At 36.6% G+C, this 20,829-nt stretch overlaps 1 protein-coding gene and 1 non-coding gene across 2 annotated transcripts; both read right to left on the bottom strand.

Annotated features, from left to right (window-relative positions):
* Positions 1-90: 90 nt before the first annotated feature.
* RTRAF (RNA transcription, translation and transport factor) lies at positions 91-20,590 on the bottom strand. The gene is made up of 8 exons (XM_059914235.1): positions 20,420-20,590; positions 13,575-13,699; positions 10,213-10,312; positions 6,009-6,095; positions 5,008-5,096; positions 2,748-2,816; positions 530-578; positions 91-411 (listed from the first exon to the last, which is right to left on the bottom strand). The coding sequence occupies exons 1-8, from the start codon at positions 20,478-20,480 to the stop codon at positions 257-259; spliced, it is 735 nt and encodes a 244-aa protein (XP_059770218.1). The 5' UTR covers positions 20,481-20,590; the 3' UTR covers positions 91-256.
* Positions 12,287-12,396, bottom strand: LOC132361162 (U6 spliceosomal RNA). The gene has a single exon (XR_009501473.1). It is a non-coding gene; the product is annotated as a U6 spliceosomal RNA (small nuclear RNA).
* Positions 20,591-20,829: the final 239 nt, after the last annotated feature.

Below are 20,829 nucleotides of genomic sequence, written 5' to 3'. Positions count from 1 at the left end.
GGGTGGCATGTACCTAAACCACCAGGGAGGAAGCAGATTAATTAATTACACAAATACATAAACATAACACATGGTCAAAAAACAAAAAAATCACCTTCCCAACTTTATTGAAGAAAATGCAGTGATGGTAAATCTCTAGAACATGGTCAATTTTCTGGAATTCTTCCCTTGAAGACATGACACTTCCAAACACATGCCAAAGCGTACATGGTTCCCAACTGTACTAAGTAGGTGAGAAGCTGAAATCCTAAAATGTTCATCTTCCAACTTTCCCCAGTCTGTGGTCTGTCTTTGGATCAGCAATAATCGCCTGAACAGCTACTATGGCTTCATTAATCTTTGTCTGTAGCTCTCTGAGCTCTTCTATATGCAGCAGTCGCAGAATTTGAGCAGCTTCATTAAGAACTGCATCTGTTTCATAAGAAACGCTGCATTAATCAATAACGTTTGCATTTATTCACTCATTTCCCCCAAATATTCACTAAGTAAGTCTCTAAAAACAGTTTGAATCAAAACAAAAATCACTTACCTCCTGTGTCAAAACCAAGAATATGCTTGTCTAAAGCAACAGGCAAGCCCTTTAGAAAAAGACAAAAATCAGACTATAGTTAGTTATACGTTCACATTTTCTCACCTCAAATTGAAAAGCAGCTAGCTATTGTTATTTTAACCCTTTTAGCTGCAGTGGCAAGGTGCCTGAGAATTTTCTCTTTAAATTTGCCTTTTTATGAGTTTTTTCCTACTACAACTAGTTAGGAAAGAATGGCCTTTACATGTAGTGGGCAGCTAGTCCCATAACACATCCAATCCTTTAAGACCAGGCATATAAAAGCATAGCTCCTTTTTGCAGAAGTGCTGTCACTACTGCTATGGAAGGAAGGTTGAGCAGGGCTGCTACTGTCCCGTTTTAGTTATAGTAAGCAGCAGTGTACCGGGCAAATAGGACTACTGTTAAGATGACTTTTCTCAAGCAAGTTTACTTTTGGAGCACATTAATTTGTCTTTATGAACTGCACAAATCTAAAATATGCATAACATTTTTCTGCAAGCATGATGTTTACCAGATTATCTATATATTAACTTTCAACAGTTCATTTAAAAGTTACTTTGAAGTCATCTAGGAAAATGAACAGACTCTAAACCATTTAGCTAACCAGTCAGCACCTGCATACAGATATACCAGAGATGGTGCCTATGGTGGCGCCAACCTGTATAAAGTTCACAATAACTATCAAAGAAAAACGAGGACAGGCAGTCTAGACTTTCTGCTGATTATACTGTATAAAATCATTACCAGTTTTTTTAAAAAGTCACTATACTTTCAACATGACAAATGCTAAGCTGTCACTACTCACTTCTTGCCTAATTATTAATGCAAATCTACCCAGACTCAAAATGCTTTAAAATCACTAGTAATACATTATATACATGAAGAAACAAATGGGTATGAAAATTCTGTGAGCAAAAAACTAGAGTAGAATTGTACTTGAGTAGCTTTCTGTGTCAGTCTGGTACCAGAGGTTCTGTTCTCCCTTTATCTGCCAACAGACCACCTAGGAACAGGCACCCCTGAAGATGACCACACGCCCCAAATGCTAGTTATGAACAACTGCAAACAGGAACACTCAACTATAGAACTCGTCCACTGTATTATTATAGCATAGTATCTTTTGAGATGACATTAAAGTTCAGATTTATTTGGAGCATTGAAAATAAACGGAATTTTACTTTGCAATCAAGAGCAAAGAGATTTGGCTATGGCCTTACTTGCACTGCCTTCCAAACCAAAGGCATAATTTTGCTGAATGATGAATGATTTTATTATGCCAGAACAATTTACTGTCTGTTCTATAGTGTGGGTGAAATAAGCTGATCTTTAATCCAATTTCCAGTGGCCTGATTCATACATAATTAATAAGCCAATAAGAACCTTTAAAAGAAACTGAGCGTCTTTCAGAGGAGACTACACTGCCCCAGCATTAATAACCTTAATGCTGTTGGGCTTCGATAAAGATGGGATCAGAGGACAAAAGACATTGGGGAATTGGAGGGTGAGGGAGGCACAATAGAAGGCCCAGGGTCCAGAATGTGGACTGTACCCAAGACATTCATCTGTGTAGCAGGAAGGGGCGTTATCAGACACCTGCAGCTGCTAACCCCTGAGGACATTCTCTGCACTGACCCATAGTCAAGAGGACTTCAGGGACATTTGGGTTTCTTGGACAGTTCATCTAAAAATATCCTAGATTTATTAACAAGTTACTTTTTTATGATTTATGCTAGGAAATAGAATAAACTGAGATTTCTCTGAAGAAATAAAAGGGTGAAGATAAAGACTTAGGTAGAAAAGAAAATGAATTACTAAAAAAGAGAAGGTGTGTCCTGTTTTCTAGCAGTTAGTCAAAATAACCCAGTAAATTTCACAAGTGAAAGTTCTTTTAAATAAACTTGAACTGGGCACATGCGGTAGTTTTGAACTGGTAGACTGTGGATATGCTATTGGAGGCTTCTTAAAAGTAATGAAGTGAGATAAACATGAAGTTCACTTTTCACTCAAAAATGACTGGATACAGTTTGCTTCATAATCAAATTCAATCCCACTGAAGTAAGCTATTCTTTCTCTAGGCAGTTCTAACACAGAATAGATATCTTAAGCATTCTCAGGCAAAGTTCAAACTCATGACAACCAAAAGAAACTTTCAGTAATAATTAATTTAGAATTTATTTAAATTAAAAAAACAGCATACCTCTTTCGTTTGATTTGCTTTAGCAACTGCATCCTGTGTCAGGCGCTCCTGGACCAAAATGCGAATTGCCTAAGAAATCCCAAAATAGTATTTTTACTTTTTATCAGCTGTTTGTTATCTTTTCTTCTCTGAGAATACAGAATAAGGATGCCCAATTTGATGAAATTAGAAATACCTAATTCATTAACAAACTCCCCAGCAAATTAAAAATAAAAATAATAGCTACTGTAATGAAAGTTTTCACTTCTAGTATTTAATAATGTGGAATGATGTTCATAACAATTACGTTTTTTGAATAGGTAATTTGTGGGTGCTAAAAAATTTTTTTAAATAAAGAAGGATACATGGCGAAAAAGTATGTCTCCTTTCTACCCAAGCCTCAGCCATACTTTCAGAAAACAATTATTGCTACCAGATCCTTGTGTATACTCACAAGGCCTCTATCAAATTACAAGCATGCTCAGGGATATATGCAAGTGCACACACGCACACACACACACAAACATGCACCTTTGACACAAAGGGTAGCATATCATGCACACTGTCCCTGCTTTCTTCACTTTATTACAGTAAAATGTTTTCAGATCTTTCAAAGGACACATTGTTTTTTTTTCATTAGCAAGGCATTTTACCACTGCAGACACAAATGCATGCACGCACCTGCACACACTTAAAAAGTAAGATTTTTTAATGGAATTTTAATTAGTGGATGACAGTTACAACCCCAAGATAAGTGTGAAAATTTGAAAAATTATTTTTAATAAAAACAAACCAAATGCTACATCTGAAAAAGAATTAAACCAATCTAACAGTGATTGCAAATGTATTTACACAGTCCAGTTGCCAAACAGTTAATGTACTGATTCTCACAGCTGCAATATGGATGTTTTCCATATTGTCATGTATTGTTTGAATGCTTCTTAAAATAACTCAAAAGGACAAACATGCTAGGATTAGAATTTTATAAAGCTTTTGATTATAACTGACTTATATTGTACTTTAGCACCCCAAATATGCTAGCATTGTCTGTTCTCCTCTCACTCAGTTTATGATTAAAGCTGACATAACCACTGTAGAACTGTTCCAAAGCAATTTCTATAATTGCCTGAGTAAGGAACAAGCCTTTCAAAGAGCTAAATTTCACTAAAAACAACTTTTGTCTCTTGGCGTCCAATCTGAGTTGAGAAAATCTGAGTTAACATTCAGATTCAGTATAGAGAATTATAGTAATCTAGGAATAGAACAGTCTTCCCATATTACAACTGTCATTTAATAAATACAATTCTAAAAAGGAGAATAAATTATGATCTCTTGTGGGTAGAGTGAAATTATTCAATTTCCTGCAAAGTAGTTTAAAGTAATTTAAAGCTCTTTAATTTCTCATAAAATCAATAATAATTTCTAAAATAACTTCCAAGTCTGGTATCTTAAGTACCACTCCCCTGCCCCTCCCCTTCACCCCACTAGACTATCATAATTACTCGACATAAATCTTCTGAAGCATGAGTATATTTTTCCACTCAGAAATAAGAGGCCTCTTTTAGGCCATCAGGTTCCCTGCTGTAAGGGGCTTGGAGGACAGAAACATTCATTCCTCAAAAAGATTTGGGGGTATGTTTTTGACCAAATTCACCATTACTAGTTTGGCATTTTCCACAATCTTAATGAATACAGATGATGAATATTTAAAAGGACTGATTAAACAGAAGTGGGGTGATATAGGAAAAAAAATGGACCAGGACGTCCTTGGCGGTCCAGTGATTAGGACTCTGTGCTTCCAATGCAGGGGGCGTGGGTCCGATCCCTGGTCAGGGAACTAAGATCCCAGATGCCATGCGGCCAAAAAAAAAAAGAAGAAAAAGAATGGACCATAAGGTCGAGTGCCTAGATTAAAATCCTGACTATCATTTTCAATGTCAGCTTGAACATTATTTATCTATTATCTTTAAGTCTCAGTTTCTTCATATACATATTTTAAAAAGACACTAACATCCACCTCTAGGATTGTTGGCAGGACTGAAGGAGTCATCTGTGCACAGGATTTAGCACAGTGGCAGGCACACAGTAAACACTCTTTGATATTAGTTGTTAGGTAATCTAAAACCAATGAATTCAAGAAATCTGCTTTATGTCCCACATTCCTCCAACATTTTACTCATTCTACCATAGATTTAAATATCAAACACAGTTATTTTTAGAAAACGAAGTTTTTAAAATTATATACAGAGTTTTTGTCAAGAATCAAGAATATGAAGCTGACCTTAAGCATTACCAGGTAATCGTCATGACGCTGAATCTGAAGAAGGTTAGCCAAAGCCATTACACCAGCCTTAAAATCAGGATTATTTACTATAAAAGATTAAAAATGGAAACTTAAAGCTCTGCAAGCATGTAATTACAAACATATATGCAAACATATAAACTTAAAAAAATATTTTTATTTTCTAGTAACAACAAATCTCTTTAATTTCTAAAATTGCTGCTGACAAAAGCAGTATGGGGTAAATTAGGTAAATTGATGAGATCAATGGTTTTCCTACTAATCAACCAAAGTGAACAATCCAATAACTGACTAAATTAACTCACATGAGGTTTGTTCTGTAACTTTCTCTGCAAGGCCCATTTATGTAACACTATTAATTAACCTTTCTTCCCAAAGCTATTAATTTTAATACACAGGTTCCCTTCAATGGACAGTTTTCCCAAAACCTTTTCTCCAAGCAGCAGCTCTAGAGCATCCAAGCAGCTTATTAATTCATAAGGGTAACTCATAAATTACAGGTCACAATCAGTCAGTGAAAGAATATTTAACATATTATAATCTAAGTAATTAGAATCTTAATACTTTTAAAAGGAGAAAGAATTACTTAAAGACATCTGGGACTTAAAACAATGAAAAATTTTAACACTTGTCTCATACTGTCATTAGATTAGAAAATATATTTTCTGCACCCAGGAAGGCAAACAATCACCACCATGATTAAATAAAATCAAAACCCCCAAGTTACTATGAGCAGATGAAAGAAGAGCATTTTCAGATATTTAGCAGTTTCAGATATTCAGCTACAAGAGGAGGGAGAAAGCACACTATAACTGACAGTAAAAAACAGCATAGAGAATAAAATATCAACACAAATGTTGTCTGCATGAAACATTCTTAATCTACTAAAACCAAATAAACCCAGACTTCATTCTAGGAAGTAAAAAACATTCAAGAAACCAAAAACGTTGATGATCATTTTTATGCATTTATAAACTTACCATCCAAATTGATCAATGGCTCTGCATTTTTAGCTGCATTGTCAGCGTTTTTTGTATTATCAGGTACCAAGTCCTTGTATTTTTCAGCTGTAAAAATAGGCAAAAATACAATTTGTAGAGCTTCAACTTAAGGTAAAACAAACGTTGCTTATTTACTGAATTTAACTGAGCCAAACTGGTTATAAGCATAAGACAACTCAAGCATTCAAAAAAAAAAAATGCTATAATAAAAAAATCTACTAGAAGAGAATGTGACTAGCTTTTTAATTAAGCTGAAATGATTATCAGACACAAATATCTTTTCAGTAACATTTCTTAAAGTAAAACATTTCAAACACTATCTAAATTTTAGAAGAGAAAGTCTGCTTTTCAGCTTCCTCTCAAACTTGGTAGGGGTAGAAGAATGGGAGAAGGGTAAGTATAGGTCACATGAGGTTAAATACAAACACACTAAGAAGTTTCTTTGCAAATCTTGTGAATGCTGTATACAAAACCAAAAACCTTACTTTCTAAAAAAATCACTTCAAATACACCATCATATACAAACCTAAACTTATTTTATGGAGACTTAAAATGCAGAATTCCAAAAGGAGATTTTATTACTTTTACCTGAAAAATACTAAATAATAATATTTTAAAAGACTTTACAAATAGAAATATTTAATAGTAATTCACCAAACTTAATGCCCAAAATGCCATCTTTGGCTATAGTGCTTATATGATTTGCTAATGGAAAAAAAAAGGGGAAAATAAAAGCATTAAAATTTAAATCAGACAGGAGTTAGCTTAAAGGAGCTACTGGCCAAACCTGGAACAATGTAAACATCAAAATACACGATGACAAAAAAGGATTAAGACCCACTGAGTAAAATAAGAATCCACACATCTACACTGATATGAATAAACAAACAAACATAAACTGGTGAGAAGGGAAAGCTCTTCCTTATAGTGGGAAGACACAAAATAAATGTAGAGGAATGATGGAATTAGAAAAACACCTTCTAGTCATCATAATCAACATAATAACTGACTCAGGCAAAAATCATCAAATGTATACTAAAGCTAAGGTTTGAAGAGGAGAAGAATATAGAAATCATCTCATATCTCTCCACAAGATATGTAATTTTTACACTGAAGAAAGCTTAACCAAGTAATCAGAATAACATGACCAGTATTCAGGCATATCACCAACACATGCCTCCTGATATGATGCACTTAAAAGAACACAACATCACTTCTGTGTTACTCTTAACAAAACTACAAACCCTGAATCTAATCATGAGGAAACATCAGACTCACTCAAACTGAAGGACATTCTACAAAATAAATGTCTATGTCCTGAAGCATGACGACTGAGTAACTATTCCAGACTGTAGGAGACTAAAGAGACTAAGGAGAATGAATGCAACACGTGATCCAGGACTGCTTTGAAGGTTTTTGTTTGCTTGTTTATGCCATAAAGAACATTGAGACAAATGGTGAAATGTGAATCTCATCTATAGATAACAGTAAAGAATCAAAGTTAATTTCCTGATTTTGATAAATGTACTGTAGCTATGTAAGACAATGACTTTTTTTAGGAAATGCGCATAAGGGTAAAAGAGAAATCATTTACAACTTAGTGTCAAATGGTTTAGAAAAAAATTAGGAGTATGTATATATATAGAGAGAGAGAAGGATAAGGCAAATGAAGTAAAATGTTAATAATATCTGCAGAATCTGAATATGAAAAAATTCTTTTTACTATTCTTGCAACCTTTCTGTAAATCTAAAATTATGTCAAAAAAGTTAAAAGAATTTAAGTCAGATTTTAATCACCTTAACTGACAAGCTAGCAAAAGGCTTTAAAAAACGTTAAGGCACAAACAATAAAAATTCACAATGGTTTTATCAAAGAATAAAAATTTAAAATAACTGAAAAGTCAAGAAGAATGCAACTTATTAATGTAAAACCATAAAAGCACAGCAGTGCCTCCTACCGATAAGGGGCAATGTTTCTCATACAAACTCAGTTTTTTTAATACATTAAAAAAAGACCATGCTATCACTGAGAAGAAACTGTACTTTACAGTCAACTACAAGGATACACAATCATATGGCATCTACTGTTCTTGGTACAACCTAGGTAACCTAAGTTGAAGTATTATAAAAATGGGAGAAATGGACTAAATAAGGGTAAAACAGAAATAAATTGAGATGTGACTATAATTTTATGTGGGAATAGCTGAAAAACACTTGAAAAGCTGGAAAATACTTTGTTGCAAATTAACAGAGTTCCTACCAACTCAGACCAGAACAGGTAGATTTTGCTAAAGGCTCCATAGTAAAGAAAAAGTCTTTGAGCTTTCCTTAAGATTTCTGCCATAAGGCATCTGAAACTTAAGTTTGAAGAACCAGCAAAAAAACAGCTGGTTGATGCTCCACACCAGTATGTATAAACATTCATATATTGAATTTACCAAGCATTTATAGTTGATAAGCACATCTACTGTACACAAGAAACTATGTCAGGTACTGTGGCAGAGAGAATCATGACTGCTCCCCCCCCCCAAAATGTCCATATTCCAATCCCTGGAACTTATGAATATGGTATCTTACATGGCAAAAGGGACTTTGTGGATGTGATTAAATTAAGGACCTTGAAATTGGGGGTATGGGGGTTATCCTGGATTACCTAGGTGGGCCCAATGTAATCAAAGCATCCTTATAAGAGGGAGGCAGGAAGGTCAGAGAAGATGTGACAATGAAAGCAGAATCACAGAGAGCTTAGAAGATGATATGCTGCTAGATTTGAAGATAAAGGGGCCAGAGTCACAGAATGCAGGCAGCCTCTAGAAGATGGAAAAGACAAAGAAATGGATTTTCCCCTAGAGCCTCCAAAAGGAACCCACCCAGTCGACAAATTGACTTCAGTCCTAATACAGATGTTGGACTTCTGACCTCCAAAACTGTAAGATAATAAACAGTCTTTTAAGTCACTGAGTTTGTGGTAATTTGTTACAGCAGCAACAGGAAACTAATAGAGGTACCATGTAGGAAACAAAGCTGAGTATCAGCTTACAATTTAGTGGGGCAAGTAAGACATAAGCAAAATGGAAAGTGGCGAATGACTTAAAAAGCTATAGAGTTAAATGGGAAAGCAATGGTTTCTGAATATATAAAAGGAACTATCGTTTGGAAACAAAGTGTAGCATTCTAAAACATTTATGTTTCAAAAAATTAGCTTGGTGGGCCATGTGGATGAGACTAGAGGGTGACATAGATGGGAGACTAGTATGAAAGACATTCCAATAATCTCAGGAAAAAGTGGCAAGAGCTTGAATTAGGGCGACAGCAGTGTGGATGGAGAAGGAAAGATACGACAAGGGAAAAATGGATGGAACAGAATGAGAGGAAAAGGGAGAGGCCAAAGACATTAAAAAGGCTTCAAACGTAAATGATTAAGAGGACCGGAACTGACAGTCCCATGAAAGAGAACAACATAAATGCAGAGGATGGAGGTAAAGTAAGATAATCAGATATTACATTCAGATGTTAGCAGGCCTTTCAAAATGAAATGGCCTGAGAGAAAACAGTTTATTGGAAAGCTATTTTTACTATAGGTACTAACATTTAAAACCTTCCAATGATACAAGTATCTGTAATAAAATAACACTAAACATTAATAATAAATATATTTTGGCCTATAGTGCACCTTTGCATTAGATGTATATTTCAGTCTCTTGTGAAATTACCTGCTGCAACCAACACTTGAAATCCTATCAATTCTGGGACAGCAGCAACAAGTGAACTTGAAAGGTTAAGGTACAGACAGAAAGATGGCAAATTCACCAAAGTAATGTGACATTGTGAGAAGACATTCAATTAGCCTTCTTCTTCAGAAGACATGATCTTCAAATTCTAAAAGAAAAATCTAAATACCAATGGAAACCAGTGCTTTTAATATCTTATGATAGTAAGGAGACTCTCTCATTTTAGAAAAGAAAATTCTTTCCTAGACAATTTGGGAGGTGGATACAGGAGAATAATTACAAAAAGTAAATTTTTAAACAGATGCTGTAAAGTGAGATGAGGAGGTACAAAACTTAAAATGAACCAAAGGTAAAACAATGTAAGACAAACTGGCAAGTTCCCTACATTTTTACACTCCTTTCCCACCTTTCCTCTCTCTCTCTTTAAAACACACATTCCCCACAAAACATACCATTATCTCCATATTCAAGTCTAACAGCTAAACCAAGAAGCCAGTCGATTGCTTCTGGTCGATCTTGAATCTTGAAAGGACAGTTAACATCTCTGAGATACTGTGAGGGGAACAAAAAGTCTGGTTTCATTATTACTATAAAGTCACAAAATAAAAAAATGGTAGAGTTGAAAGAGACCTTAGTTTGGATCTCTAAGAATTTCTTATAACCATTTACATTACTAAACCTTTGATGCAATTATATAACCCAAAGGAAGGAAACACTTAAGTGTACCACTCAGGGAAAAATAATGAAGTAGGCCCATCATGCTTTTTGAAATTTTTACTTTTGCAGATTCCAGATAGGGCACCACTGATGTAGAATAACTTCATTTCGTAGATGAGAAAACCGACGCCTAGAGGTCAACACTTGCTGACAGTTACACGACTTAAATTGGGGAGCTGAATCTATACTTTCTGATTCCAGGTCTCAATACACAGAGCAGGTAAATAAAAAGGACTTTAAAAAGTCTAAATAAAAAGGACTTTTGTTTCTCCCAAACAAAACAAAACAACACAAAACCAATTATTATCTAAACCTTAGCTTTCATATCGTGGAAATACTTCTGAAGAGAGTAAGCCATGTGACATACAAGCGTTTTTAATAAATGTCAGAAGCTGCATATTCAAATGAGTATGTCCTTAAAATAAGTCTCTTAGGAACTTAAAATCTAATTCCACCAACAATGATGTTACTCAAAACTTCCGGAACTCCTTTTTGGAAATCCTTTGGGGGATAATTAATGAATCAGCACTTTTTAGCCATAACTTATTTTCTAACCAAAAATTTTATTCCCCTGCTTTAAAAAAAAGCACCTCATTCACAAGATTTAGTCATGATGCAAAAAGCAAATCCATGTTCAAAGTATAAAAAAACTGTCAATATTAAAGATATTCAAAAGATGTCTCCTGATCTAAAAGTAATTGCAAAAGAAGTTCCAAATATGCTTTAGGCAATGACATCATCATTCCAAAGAAACCACCTTGAAAGATAATATCTGTGTAAGTTCCAATACATTTATCTTTAGGTTATACTACTTTACTGTCATTTCTGGGTGTTCTTCATCAGAAAGTTTTTTATATTCTTCAATACCCTTCCACATGTGGAACTCTATATTGTCTTGTACACGTGAGTGGGCCATCATAAGACGTAATATAAGGAAATATAAAATCCTAACAATATATTTCAAAGTCTTAAGAAGCCTATCAAAATTTTCAAAAACACTCTTGAAGGGCAAAGGAAAATAATCCAGTAGTAGCAATAATAGTAGTAGAGGCAGGGAAATTAATAAACATATAGCACTTGCTATGGGCAAGGCACCTCTGTGAAAAGGTACATAGGTATATTTCAATAACAAACGTACCACTGCTATGAGATAGATACCACTGTTATCCCCATTTATTGATAACAATATTGAGCCACAGAATGGTTAATAAACTTGCCCATTGTCAGAGGCAGTATGTAACTTACACAATCCGCTAATTCATAAAACTAGAAACTTAGGTACCTAAACATCAGTAAATGAAAATTTAGTCAATTTTCATATTCTTTTTTTAATTTAACATCTTTATTGGAGTATAATTGCTTTACAATGTTGTGTTAGTTTCTGCTGTACAACAAAGTGAATCAGCTCTATGTATACATATATCCCCATATCCCCTCCCTCTTGCATCTCCCTCCCACTCTCCCTATCCCACCCCTCTAGGTGGTCACAAAGCACCGAGCTGATCTCCCAGTGCTATGCAGCTGCCTCCCACTAGCTATCTATTTTACATTTGGTAGTGTATATATGTCAATGCTACTCTCTCACTTCGTCCCAGCTTCCCCTTCCCCCTCCCTGGGTCCTCAAGTCAATTCTCTACATCTGCGCCTTTATTCCTGTCCTGTCCCTAGGTTCATCAGAACCTTTTTTTTTTTTTTTTTAAGATTCCATATATATGTGTTAGCATATGGTATTTGTTTTTCCCTTTCTGACCTACTTCACTATGTATGACAGACTCTAGGTCCATCCACCTCACTACAAATAACTCAATTAAAAATATGGAACACTCCACGAATTTGCATGTCATCCTTGCGCAGTGGCCATGCTAATCCTCTCTATATCGTTGTTCCAATTTTAGTAGATGTGCTGCCAAAGTGAGCATTACTTTTCATATTCTTAAAGGAAGAGATCTCATCAAAGTAACAGAGCCAATAAAAATGTTTAATGTAAATAATGATGCTGTAAAATGTAATTTTTATTCTAATTTGAAAACAACTGTTTTCTGCAAAAACATTACTAAAATTAAACTAGGTCAACAGGAAAGTTATTCCAGGCACAAAAATAAGATAATACACACAGATCTTTTTAGGATTATTTCTATTGTACATAACAAGGGACAACTGTGTATGTTAAATATAGGCAAAAACAAGACATAATCTTAGTTTTCAAGTGTGTCAATAATGTCTTATTTTAATATAATACTCTAACTGTATCTCTGCTTTATTTTTAGTGTAATGTAAAAATTCTGATTTTTGTCATTTTTACTATTTAGAGAATATGTGTCACTGTTTATTTAAGAAGTCTCAGTGTTTCTGGACAAAACTATTTCTTCTTTTTTTGAGTGTCTACTTGTGCCATTACCTTTATTAGTTAATAGTCTATAAAGTTAGTTTTCAATGGCAGCGAGCTAGTCAGGTACAGGGCCCTAAAGGATGTGAATACAGAATAAGTTTTGCTATAGAGAAAATGCAGAAATGAATATTGATATATCATTCATTTACATACATACACATATATGTATACAAATAGACACACACAAATATATAAATTCATGAAACAAACAGGTCTCTCTATTGTATGTCAGGCACACATCTAAGTACTGGGGATAAGCACCTCCTCTCCAGCTACATAACCTTAAAGCTGACAGTTCTGAAAAACCAGGGATTGGTTGGGAAAGGTGAGGGGTGGGAAACTAGTCCAGTCACATCACCTAAAACTGTGACAACTCCCCAGTTGGGTCAAGTTCAAACTCTTTACGGCACATGAGCTTACCTCTCCCCTCAGCCTACTCTATACTCCCCTCCACCCTCATGCCTAATGATTCACCATACTATTTCTATCTAATACTGAATGCTTGGTAGGAAGAGATAATATAATCTGCTTTAAAAACAAAAAAATATGGTAAGAAAAAAGTTAAATCCCTGAAGTCTAGCTTTTCTAACACTGATCATTATTAGTTTTATTTATTTTAAAAGAACACAGTAATTTTAAGCTTGCCTGTCTTCATATAATTTTTAGACAAGCTCCCTGTATGTTTTACTTTAGTTTCTAATTCATTACCTTTTCAAAGAACTTGGGCCAGTCACTGCTGTGGATGTTTCTTAAATTACCTCTGTCTTCAATCTTGTAGTGTCTGATTTTCTGGTCTTCGAGCCAAACAATAAAGTTTCTAAATTCTGTTTCATCTGCAATAAAAACACCGTATAAATCACGAGAAGCACCAGCTTAACAGGTAAAACACTTCCTTCTTCACAAACAGTCCTGTGGAATTTTTTTTTTTAACTCCAAAATTATAAGTTACTTGACCTGCTTGAAGTAGGAGTTGAAAGTGCAGACTTTGGAGAGCCTCCCATCAAGCCTCTTAGATAGCCTCAACCACCAGAGGGCAGACAGCAGAAGCAAGAAAAACTACAATCCTGAAGCCTGTAGAACAAAAACCACATTCACAGAAAGACAGACAAGATGAAAAGGCAGAGGGCTATATACCAGATGAAGGAACAAGATAAAACCCCAGAAAAACAACTAAATGAAGTGGAGATAGGCAACCTTCCAGAAAAAGAATTCAGAATAATGATAGTGAAGATGATCCAGGACCTCGGAATAAGAATGGAGGGAAAGATTGAGAAGATGCAAGAAATGATTAACAAAGACCTAGAAGACTTAAAGAACAAACAAACAGAGATGAACAATACAATAACTGAAATGAAAACTACACTAGAAGGAATCAATAGCAGAATAACTGAGGCAGAAGAACGGATAAGTGACCTGGAAGACAGAATGGTGGAATTCACTGCTGCGGAACAGACTAAAGAAAAAAGAATGAAAAGAAATGAAGACAGCCTAAGAGACCTCTGGGACAACATTAAACGCAAAAAAAAAAAAAAAAAAGAAGAGAGAGAGAAAAGACCAGAGAAAATATTTGGAGAGATTATAGTCAAAAACTTTCCTAACATGGGAAAGGAAATAGCCACCCAAGTTCAGGAAGCACAGAGAGTCCCATACAGGATAAACCCAAGGAGAAACACGCTGAGACACACAGTAATCAAATTGGCAAAAATTAAAGACAAAGAAAAATTATTGAAAGCAGCAAGGGAAGAACGACAAATAACATACAAGGGAACTCCCATAAGGTTAACAACTGATTTCTCAGCAGAAACTCTAAAAGCCAGAAGGGAGTGGCATGATATACTTAAAGTGATGAAAGGGAAGAACCTACAACCAAGATTACTCTACCCGGCAAGGATCTCATTTAGGTTTGATGGAGAAATCAAAAGCTTTCCAGACAAGCAAAAGTTAAGAGAATTCAGCACCACCAAACCAGCTCTACAACAAATTCTAAAGGAACTTCTCTAAGTGGGAAACAAAAGAGAAGAAAAGGACCTACAAAAACAAACCCAAAACAATTAAGAAAATGGTCATAGGAACATACATATCGATAATTACCTTAAACGTGAATGGATTAAATGCTCCAACCAAAAGACAAAGGCTTGCAGAAGGGATACAAAAACAAGACCCATATACATGCTGTCTACAAGAGACCCACTTCAGACCTAGGGACACATACAGACTGAAAGTGAGGGGATGGAAAAAGATATTCCATGCAAATGGAAATCAAAAGAAAGCGGGAGTAGCTATACTCATATCAGATAAAATAGACTGTAAAATAAAGAATGTTACAAGAGACAAGGAAGGACACTACATAATGATCAAGGGATCAATCCAAGAAGAAGATATAACAATCATAAATATACATGCACCCAACATAGGAGCATCTCAATACATAAGGCAACTGCTAACAGCTATAAAAGAGGAAATCGACAGTAACACAATAATAGTGGGGGATTTTAACACCTCACTTACACCAACGGACAGATCATCCAAAATGAAAATAAATAAGGAAACAGAAGCTTTAAATGACACAATAGACCAGATAGATTTAATTGATATTTATATGACATTCCATCCAAAAACAGCAGATTACACTTTCTTCTCAAGTGCACACAGAACATTCTACAAGATAGGTCACATCTTGGGTCACAAATCAACCCTCAGTCAATTTAAGAAAATTGAAATCATATCAAGCATCTTTTCTGACCACAACGCTATGAGATTAGAAATTAATTACTGGGAAATAAACGTAAAAAAGACAAACACACAGAGGCTAAACAATACGTTACTAAATAACCAACAGATCACTGAAGAAATCAAAGAGGAAATAAAAAAATACCTAGAGACAAATGACAATGAAAACACGACGATCCAAAACCTATGGGATGCAGCAAAAGCAGTTCTAAGAGGGAAGTTTACAGCTATACAAGCCTACCTAAAGAAACAAGAAAAATCTCAAGTAAACAATCTAACCTTACACCTAAAGGAACTAGAGAAAGAAGAACAAACAAAACCCAAAGTTAGCAGAAGGAAAGAAATCATAAAGATCAGAGTGGAAATAAATGAAATAGAAACAAAGAAAACAATAGCAAAGATCAATAAAACTAAAAGCTGGTTCTTTGAGAAGATAAACAAAATTGATAAGCCATTAGCCAGACTCATGAAAAAAAGAGGGCGAGGACTCAAATCAGTAAAATTAGAAATGAAAAAGGAGAAGTTACAACAGACACCGCAGAAATACAAAGCATCCTAAGAGACTACTACAAGCAACTCTATGCCAATAAAATGGACAACCTGGAAGAAATGGACAAATTCGTAGAAAGGTATAACCTTCCAAGACTGAACCAGGAAGAAACAGAAAATATGAACAGACCAATCACAAGTAATGAAATTGAGACTGTGATTAAAAATCTTCCAACAAACAAAAGTCCAGGACCAGATGGCGTCACAGGTGAATTCTATCAAACATTTAGAGAAGAGCTAACACCCATCCTTCTCAAACACTTCCAAAAAATTGCAGAGGAAGGAACACTCCCAAACTCATTCTATGAGGCCACCATCACCGACACCAAAACCAGATAAAGATACTACAAAAAAAGAAAATTACAGACCAATATCACTGATGAATATAAATGCAAAAATCCTCAACAAAATACTAGCAAACAGAATCCAACAACACATTAAAAGGATCATACACCACGATCAAGTGGGATTTATCCCAGGGATGCAAGGATTCTTCAATATATGCAAATCAATCAATGTGATACACCATATCAACAAACTGAAGGATAAAAACCATATGATCATCTCAATAGATGCAGAAAAAGCTTCTGACAAAATTCAACACCCATTTATGATAAAAACTCTCCAGGAAGAAAGTGGGCATAGAGGGAACCTACCTCAACATAATAAAGGCCATATACAACAAACCCACAGAAACATCATTCTCAATGGTGAAAAACTGAAAGCATATCCTCTAAGATCAGGAACGAGACAAGGATGTCCACTCTCACCACTATTATTCAACATAGTTTTGGAAGTCCTAGCCACAGCAATCAGAGAAGAAAAAGAATTAAAAGGAATCCAAATCGGAAAAGAAGAAGTAAAACTGTCACTGTTTGCAGATGACATGATACTATACATAGAGAATGCTAAAAATGACACCAGAAAACTACTAGAGTTAATCAATGAATTTGGTAAAGTTGCAGGATACAAAATTAATGCACAGAAATCTCTTGCATTCCTATACACTAATGATGAAAAATCTGAAAGAGAAATTATGGAAACACTCCCATTTACCATTGCAACAAAAAGAATAAAATACCTAGGAATAAACCTACCTAGGGAGACAAAAGACCTGTATGCAGAAAACTATAAGACACTGATGACAGAAATTAAAGATGATACCAACAGATGGAGAGATATACCATGTTCTTGGATTGGAAAAATCAATACTGTGAAAATGACTATACTACCCAAAGCAATCTACAGATTCAATGCAATCCCTATCAACCAATGGCAAATTACCAATGGCATTTTTTACAGAATTAGAACAAATCATCTTAAAATTTGTATGGAGACACAAAAGACCCTGAATAGCCAAAGCAGTCTTGAGGGAAAAAAACGGAGCTGGAGGAATCAGACTCCCTGACTTCAGACTATACTACAAAGCTACAGTAATCAAGACAGTATGGTACTGGCACAAAAACAGAAACATAGATCAATGGAACAAGATAGAAATCCCAGAGATAAACCCACGCACCTATGGTCAACTAATCTATGACAAAGGAGGCAAAGATATACAATGGAGAAAAGACAGTCTCTTCAATAAGTGGTGCTGGGAAAACTGGACTGCTACATGTTAAAAAATGAAATTAGAACACTCCATAACACCATACACAAAAATAAACTCAAAATGAATTCGAGACCTAAATGTAAGACCAGACACTATAAAACTCTTAGAGGAAAACATAGGAAGAACACTCTTTGACATAAATCACAGCAAGATCTTTTTTGATCCACCTCCTAGAGTAATGGAAATAAAAACAAAAATAAACAAATGGGACCTAATGAAACTTCAAAGCTTTTGCACAGCAAAGGAAACCATAAACAAGACGAAAAGACAACCCTCAGAATGGGAGAAAATATTTGCAAACAAATCAACAGACAAAGGATTAATCTCCAAAATATATAAACAGCTCTGCAGCTCAATATTAAAGAAACAAACAACCCAATCCAAAACTGGGCAAAAGACCTAAATAGACATTTCTCCAAAGAAGACATACAGATGGCCAAGAAGCACATGAAAAGCTGCTCAACATCACTAATTATTAGAGAAATGCAAATCAAAACTACAATGAGGTATCACCTCACACCAGTTAGAATGGGCATCATCAGAAAATCTACAAACAACAAATGCTGGAGAGGGTGTGGAGAAAAGGGAACTCTCTTGCACTGTTGGTGGAAATGTAAACTGATACAGCCACTATGGAGAACAGTATGGAGGTTCCGTAAAAAACTAAAAGTAGAATGACCATATGACCCAGCAAGCCCACTGCTGGGCATATACCCAGAGAAAACTGTAATTCAAAAAGACACATGCACCCTAATGTTCATTGCAGCACTATTTACAATAGCCAGGTCATGGAAGCAACCTAAATGCCCATCGACAGACGAATGGATAAAGAAGAGGTGGTACATATATACAATGGAATATTACTCAGCCATAAAAAGGAACGGAATTGAGTCATTTGTTGAGATGTGGATGGATCTAGAGACTGTCATACAGAGTGAAGTAAGTCAGAAAGAGAAAAACAAATACCATATATTAACGCATATATGTGGAACCTAGAAAAATGGTACAGATCAACCAGTTTGCAGGGCAGAAGTTGAGACACAGATGTAGAGAACAAACATATGGACACCAAGGGGGGAAAACCGTGGTGGGGTGGGGATGGTTGTGTGCTGAATTGGGCGATTGGGATTGACATGTATACACTGATGTGTATAAAATTGATGACTGATTAAAAAAAAAAAAAAAAAGTGCAGACTTTGGATTAACTTATGTTCATATCCTGGCCTGAATTCAAATTGACTCCAGACATTTAGTGGTTGTGTGAACTTGGGCTAATTACCTAAATTTTCCGGGCCTCAGATTCTTGAGTTACAAAATGGGGAGTAATAGTAAGACTTACCTCATAGGGTTGTTATGAAGATTAAATAAAATATTTAAGGATAAAAACAGTGTCTGGCACACAGTTTTGCTATTTAAGTGTCAGTTATTATTCCAGTTCCTATGGGAAAGAGGAGGAGGAAGGACTGGGCCAGGTTAAATTTACAGCAATCATAATGTACAAGAAATTAAATGGCAAACAGAAAGAAGATACTGACTACCATTGTCATTTACTGTTATGGCACATTAAACGCATTCATGAAAAAGTACAGATGTTGTTTCATTTAATCCTCCCACATCATTTCGAGGCAGGTAATAGCCCGATTTTACCAGTGAAAAAACCTGAGGCTCAAAGATTCAAATTCAGATCTAAGCTCTACTACCACTGAACCTTTTTTGTTACATAAAAGGCAAAGCAGAAAAACAAGATTCTATAAATTGACATGCTTCTACAGGAGATGAACAAAACACCGCTATCCTGCTTGGAAATTATTTTCAATTACAAAATTCAAGCTTGAATTCAAATTCAGGCCTCCCTTATGAAGTCTTGAGACTTATAAAATGGTCTGAACATCCCAGGCTGTGCTTGATCACTTTCAAACTTATTAGTCTACCACACGCCAAAACCTCTGGAAGAAAATGAATAGTGGGTAGTAAGTGAGTAGCAGTGGGTAGCAATGTTAATACTTTTTACAATTTTAATGCTGTGAAATCCCAAATACCTTTGCATTTACTATTCAACCGCCCCGCTCGTGTGCTATTAACTTTTTTTGCACGACTCGCACACTGTCACTAGCTCTTTCCTATACGCGCTTGCCCCGACACTGTCAGTCCTGGACTTCGTTCTATCTCGAGCTCAAACTGCCGGATGGGCTCCCACTGCCCCCACCCCACCCCTTAGTTCCCGAGGAGCAGTGAACGAGTCTTCAAGTTACTCAGCATCTTCCTCAGATTCCAGCACTGTGCTGGGCCCCCAGCAGGTGCTCAAGGTATCGCCCAATCACCCGGGAACCACGGGGCTGAAAGGCTACGTTAAAAAGCGAAGACTTTCCCTCTAGAGCGCTGAGAGTGCGGGCGAGGGGGGCGGGCGTGGGGTCTGGAGTTCAGCAAGTGCAGAAAGTGGCGATGCCAAGGCAAGAGCTGGTGACGGGGCTCCGAAGCCGGGGAAGGAAGGCGGAAAGCAGAGGTGCTTGGCGGCCGGGAGGAGAGGAGTCCGGGGGAGACAAGGCCGCGGACGGTCCGGGTGGGGAGCCCAGGTGCCGGCGCTGAGAGAGCGGCGGCCGGGCGGCGGGGAGTGGGGGGGGGAGGTCACGGACGCGCGGCGGGCCCGGGACCGCCTCCTCACCTTTGCAGTTGAAGCCGGCAGGGTTGTGGTAGTCGAGAGCCGTCAGCTTGCGTCGGAACATGGTGCCCGCTGCTCGCTCCGGTCCCCCGGGCTGCGGCCGGGAGAGGAGAGGCGAGGAGGAGCGGGCTGCACAGACACCGGCGACGCGGCGAGAGGGCGGGCGGGCGCCGGGCGCTCCGAAATGACGGCGGCCTTAGCCAATCGTGGCTTAGGAACGGCCGCCGCTGGCCAATGCCCACCAATCGCGGCTCCGGCTGGGAAGGCGGGGCCACGTCGGGGCACGTCGACGCTCAAATAAACTTTATTGTCAGCCTCCTAGTAGTACAATAGGCAGAAAGCAAGTGAGAAGCCAGTTACCTCTTGCTTTCCTCGCTGTCTTGATCATACAAACTGTTTAGTATTTTCAGTGT

This window comes from Balaenoptera ricei, chromosome 2 (genome assembly GCF_028023285.1).
Source record: "Balaenoptera ricei isolate mBalRic1 chromosome 2, mBalRic1.hap2, whole genome shotgun sequence".
Lineage (NCBI taxonomy): Eukaryota > Metazoa > Chordata > Mammalia > Artiodactyla > Balaenopteridae > Balaenoptera > Balaenoptera ricei.
Note: the sequence above shows the minus strand (reverse complement) of the source record. Positions and strands in the feature narration are given on the sequence as shown.

Bases quoted from the DNA above. Each gene is read 5' to 3' on its own strand.
- RTRAF (XM_059914235.1), bottom strand. From the start codon at position 20,480: ATGTTCCGACGCAAGCTGACGGCTCTCGACTACCACAACCCTGCCGGC. The intron at 10,313-13,574 runs GTAATGAATTAG...TTCCCCTCACAG, and splicing joins GGCCCAAGTTCTTTGAAAAG to TATCTCAGAGATGTTAACTG. The intron at 5,097-6,008 runs GTAAGTTTATAA...AATCTTTTATAG, and splicing joins GCCATTGATCAATTTGGATG to TAAATAATCCTGATTTTAAG.